The 5,466-nt window shown below is 54.0% G+C and overlaps 1 protein-coding gene across 6 annotated transcripts in view; it reads left to right on the top strand.

Moving 5' to 3' along the window:
• Window positions 1-1,019: 1,019 nt before the first annotated feature.
• The window catches only part of LOC113213051 (zinc finger protein 135-like), a 7,165-nt gene continuing 2,718 nt past the window's right edge, over window positions 1,020-5,466 (top strand). For 4 of the 6 annotated variants that reach the window (XM_052266479.1, XM_052266476.1, XM_052266475.1 and 1 more), the window contains exons 1-5: window positions 1,020-1,240; window positions 1,784-1,975; window positions 2,236-2,523; window positions 3,008-3,283; window positions 5,124-5,453. In XM_052266479.1, the coding sequence (XP_052122439.1) occupies window positions 1,099-1,240; window positions 1,784-1,975; window positions 2,236-2,523; window positions 3,008-3,283; window positions 5,124-5,453 (1,228 nt within the window). In that variant the 5' untranslated portion in view covers window positions 1,020-1,098. The remainder of the gene's footprint in view (window positions 1,241-1,783; window positions 1,976-2,235; window positions 2,524-3,007; window positions 3,284-5,123; window positions 5,454-5,466) is intronic. The other 2 variants (XM_052266477.1, XM_052266480.1) reach the window with 2 other exon arrangements.

The raw sequence follows: 5,466 nt of genomic DNA, 5'->3' as shown, positions 1-5,466 counted from the left end.
CCCCCTCCGGCCGAGCAGCGCCATGCCCCCCCGCCGGAGACCAAGCAGAGGATTATTCCGCCGAGATCTCTAAATTCGAGGGAGAAATCTCTCATCGCTATCAAAGCGCGCGCCTCGAGCGGCGGCCGCGGAGGCTCCACTTTCGCCCCCCACAACGAACACCACGCCTCTCATCACACCACCGGCCGCCTCCGCCACCCCCGCCGCCGCCCCCGCGCGCAGGAGGCCGCAGGCACCGCTATCGTCGCTCGAGTCTTTATGGGCGCTGCGCATGAGGCGCCTTCGTTAGCAGAAGGCGGCCGGGTCGCACGAGACGGGTGTCATTCCAACGTCTGCGAACTAAAGCTAAAAATATACGAGAGAAGCCAGTTCGCAAAACAAGTCTGGCTATGCTATAGTCAACGTGGAAAGATACATCCAATGAGCGAGGTTTACGGTGCGATATGCGATATGTAGCACGTTTTAAAGGTGCTCGGGATGTAGTCCCCCTAGAAAGCCTCTAAATGGCAACATTAAGCACCTTCCGCGCGAGTTAGTGTCTTTGCAAACGACATACGAAATCAGTAACGCCCTTGAAAATTTCCTTCACACCACTCCCAGAGATGCTGATTAGTGCACCAGAAAAAACATCATTTACGCCCGCAAGGCCACAACCATCGAAAACCACGCGGCAAGTACATGTCATATTTTTGGGTGCAGGTCGCGGAGGCGGCGTCGCTAACACCCTACCCTAGCCTGCGGCATCAAACTTTTCTTCCCTCTCGAAGACCACAGTTCACTGAAAGGATTCCTTTGAGCGTTCAAGAGAGTGTCAGAGTTTAGCTTCAAGACGCTGCTCGTAATTTTTACATTTTTGACATATCAGATATCTTTACCCGCCCCGAGGGGTTCAAGGATGAAAATTACTCATCTGGGTGTACACGCTCTGTATGAGACGTTAAACTTGGTTACATTGCATGAGTAATACTAGTACTACTCGCTTCTAAAAGATGTTTGTTGCAGGTGTATGCGTATGCTGTGGCGGCTGAGACGATACGATAAGCTGGGGATACGTCGCGACAGCAGACGGTTGCAGCCCAGCCAGTGGTGCTGACCACCATGTCGAGCGGCGAGGGTGACGATAGCGAATATGATGATATCAAAGTGTTTTTCACCTCTTCAGAGTGGAAGGAACTGACTAGTGAAGAAAAAAGGTGCCACCGAAAGTCAAAGGACAACTATGAAGCCATACGGCGCTGCGGTGAGTGATAACAACAGTACTTTCGTGTGGTTGATGAAGGGATAACCTCTCTTTGTCATTTGCAGTAGACAAATTTGAATGTACACGAGCTGTAAGACCCAAACTAGCCAACAATATACGCCCATTTAAACAAACAAATTCCTATTGCATTGTACAACCGGATTTCAAAACATAATTTTCGAAACCGTGCCGGTGTCATCGTTAGTGTACCTAGTCTACATCACATTGATCATTGATACATCATTCATCCAATGACAGTTACTCAAATGTCGCAATAAACCTTAAACCTGTGGCAAATGGGATGCCATGGTGCTAGATGCATGCGTATGCCTACTCTAAAGTGTGTGAGCTGTAATGACATAGAACCTAACCTCTCGCCTGGACCGCCTCCGCTTCTTTGTGCGGGCGGCGGCGGTGCTACCGGCGCTACGCCACGCCACCCCGCCAGCACTATGTTCTTATTGTTCATATGCATGGTCACTGTTCAACAGAAAAATCTGATTTCTAAACCATATTTGTCGTTTTTTTATTATTTATTACCAGGGTGGACCACCAGGCCTCCATTTTTCATGTGCCGAAAGCCCCCTGCTCCAGCGCGTCAGCATCCACCTGAGACGCAGGACGAGACTGCCGGAGAGGGAGCGGCGCTCCCATCCAAGCTGCTCCCATCTCTACTGGACCAGGCCGAGGAACAGGGACATCCTCCAGGCCCATCCCCCGACCAGCCGCGCGAGGGTAAGCTTTAGTAAACTTTATGTGTGTCTACGCTTTTTGCCTCATGCAGGCGTCCAGGACGGGACTACCAAGTGGGGTGGGGGGGGGGGGGGGATTCGCCTCCCCTGTTTCGATCTGTGCGAGGATATGTGCCTCTGTGCCTGGTTCCAATTCCGACGGCGTTAAAAGTACTTGCACCCATCCCCTCTATGAAAAAAGCACGCGCTTCCCCCTAAGGAATTTCCCGGAAACTAGTCCCAGTCATTTGTATCTTCTCTTAGGCGCCAGCGTCGAGCCCAGGACCTTGGAAACCAGCATCTTCGATCCAAAGACCTCCAGGCTCAGCACCCTCGTGCTCACTACCTCCGAGCTCACTACCTCCGAGCTCACCACCCCTGAGCCCAAGACCTCCGCGGACAGAACCCCCGGACTCAGCACCCCCGGACTCAGCACCCCCGAACCACCCAAGACATCCGAGCCCCGGACCTCCGCGGTCGCCCGCTTACCCAAGCGGGCCGTAAGCCGCATGGCGCACAAGGACCCAGTGCTGCAGGTCAACCACTCCCTCGGTAAGTCTCTCAGCATCGGCATCGGCCAGTTGCGCGTGCGGCCGGGTTGCCTGCGCGCCCGCACGTCAGGCGAAATTAATTTTTAATCGATGTCGAAACGATGTCGTTACGATGTCGTAAGTCAAAATGAGGCACAGGTTTAAGTCGTTGACGACTCAAATCTATCTGTCCACAATTTCGACTTACGATATCATATCGACATCGTTTCGACATCGACGAAAAATTCATTTTACACCGGGTGCTCCGACGGCTCGCCGACGTCGGCCCGGCTGGATCCAGGTCCTTAAATCCTTCTCTTCCTGTTTTCCGGCGGGGCCGTATCCAAACCAAAAGGGAAGGGGTGGGGGTGGGGGCCGCGAAAACACTACGGAACACCAGGGGAAAGAGGGGGGGGGCTAAAGAAACTGGCCACAACGCGTCACGTGGTTTAGGTACGGCCCTAACCTACCCGCGCTCACTCTCCCCTCGACGCTCTCCTCCACAGCCGCCGCCGCGCCGCCGCCTGCCGGTGCTGCCGGTGCTGCTGGGGCTCGCGGGGAGCAGGCGCCGGGCGGAGAGGACCGCGGCCAGCAGGACGCCGCCGGGGAGGCGCCCCACCGCTGTGCGACCTGCGGGGCGGTCTTCAGGAGGGCGGCCCTCCTCCGGGCCCACATGCGGGCCCACGCGGCCCACGGACTGAATAGCCGTGCACACTGCGCAGTCTGCGGCGTTACTTCAGCGGGTAGTGCTGGCCGCCGTTGGCACAAGGAGTCTCGCAAAGGTGGTAGACATAACAGCTTCCATACTAATGTGAAACGTTTCTCTCGAAGTGAGAACCTCCGTGACCACACGAGGACGCACACGGGTGAGAAACCCTACAAATGCCAGGTTTGCGGCAAAGGATTCACTCAAAAGATCCATCTCCATGTGCACACGAGGACCCACACAGGTGAAAAACCTATCATATGCCCGACTTGCGGTAAAGGGTTTAGTGTCAACACCAATCTCCGCGTACACATGAGGATTCACACTGGTGAGAAACCCTACAAATGCCAGATTTGCGGCAAAGTATTCACTCAAAAGGGCCATCTCCATGTGCACACGAGGATGCACACGGGTGACAAACCCTACAAATGCCAGATTTGCGGCAAAGGATTCGGTCGAAAGAGCCATCTCCATGTGCACGCGAGGACACACACAGGTGAAAAACCTTTTATATGCCCGACTTGCGGTAAAGGGTTTAGTGTCAACACCAATCTCCACGTACACATGAGGATTCACTCCGGTGAGAGACCTTACGAATGCCAAACTTGCGGCACGCGGTTCATTCAAAACTCCTCACTCTGCAGACACCTTAAGACCCACACAGGTGAGCACCCTTACGAATGCCAGACTCGCGCCAAAGGGTTCAGTGACATCAGCAACTTACGCGCGCACGTGAGGACTCACACAGGTGAGAAACCCTATCCCTGCAAGACTTGTGGCAAAGAATTTGGGCAACGTACTAATCTTCATAGGCACATGAAGACTCACACAGGTGGTGAGTAACCTTACGATGCCGGACTTGCGGCGCTGCAGGCTCCCCCACGATTTTTTTCTCTCGAACGACCCAACACTGGTGTTAAACCACACGTACCAGACTTTTGGCAAAGGTGTCTCTTATGGTGCTCGTCTTTGCAGTCATACATCGATAAGCAATCTTTCATGCCACAGTCCAGCCGCGCTACCTAAACGGGGATTGAAAATCTCCGCGGACTCTGGAATAGGTACCGTCACGAATTGTAGCTGAAATTATACTTATTGACAGCCAATACATTATATTGGAATTCATTTATATAATTTATAACTGGATCTAGTTTTTGTTTTGTTTTAAAATCTCTGTTTGTTTTTGTTTTTTATCACTCTTTAATCTGTATTACTCTGATAATTTTGCGCTTTGTCAATTTGGCTCTGTTGGTTTTTATCAACACTGCAACTGTAATTGAGCAGATTACCCAATAAATCTTAAAAAAACAAATACTTCAAGAAATTTGAACTTCTGTGCTGCCCTTTGCAGACAAGCAGGCCACAACCGAATCTATCTTCGCCTTAAGTTCACCCCAGAGCCGCAATGCTGTGCCTTGCCTGGTTTGCTCTGCTCTGGATTCCGCCCCGAGTGTGTAGTGTGCCGCCCACACATTAATAATATGTAACTGCCGTGCACTGTACGCACGCGTCCCGTACACCAACCAAACTGCTTGTAGGCTTCTCCTCCTTGCACAGACTACCGATGGCCTTCCCCCCCCTACCCGGCGCCGAGTTGCTGGGTTGGGCGGCCCTCGCGATCTCCGTTTGTTGCATTGCGCACGGCTCGCCGCATCCCTATTCCGAATCATTGCGAACGCAACGGCCTCTGGGCAGGACGCGGGGTCCTGGGGTCCTCGCCGCGCGGTGGCGGGTGCGTGCGAGAAAGAGAGAGGGTTCTCTAGCGCTGCTGCCTTCTTCGCGCAACCTTTCGGCCTTATACAAGAACCCACACAGTCGTCTCGTTCGAGAGCACATGCGTCATGCGCACTCTCTTCGAAATTCTGTTCTCCGTCTTGTAGCCCCCCGAGAGTAATCTGTCCTACTTATTCTTTCAGGCACCGCCCCCGAGGCCAGGACCTCCAGGCGCAAGACGCACGAGCCCAGGACCCCCGAGGCCAGGACCTCCAAGCGTAAGACGCACGAGCCCAGGACCGACGAGCCCAGGACCTCCAGGCGTAAGACACACGAGCCCAGGACCTCCGAGCCCAGGACTTCCAGGCGTAAGACGCACGAGCCCAGGACCCCCGAGGCCAGGACCTCCAGGCGTAAGACGCACGAACCCAGGATCTCCGAGGCCCCGCGCTCCCCCAAGCACTTCGTGAGCCGGAAGACGCACCAGAAGCGTCCAAGCCAGAAGCAAGAGCCGCAGGACAACGTCTCCCTGAGTAAGTAACAATT

This window comes from Frankliniella occidentalis, unplaced genomic scaffold, assembly GCF_000697945.3.
Source record: "Frankliniella occidentalis isolate FOCC.00 unplaced genomic scaffold, Focc_3.1 Scaffold39, whole genome shotgun sequence".
Classification (NCBI taxonomy): domain Eukaryota; kingdom Metazoa; phylum Arthropoda; class Insecta; order Thysanoptera; family Thripidae; genus Frankliniella; species Frankliniella occidentalis.
This window is presented reverse-complemented; position numbering and strand designations above follow the sequence as displayed.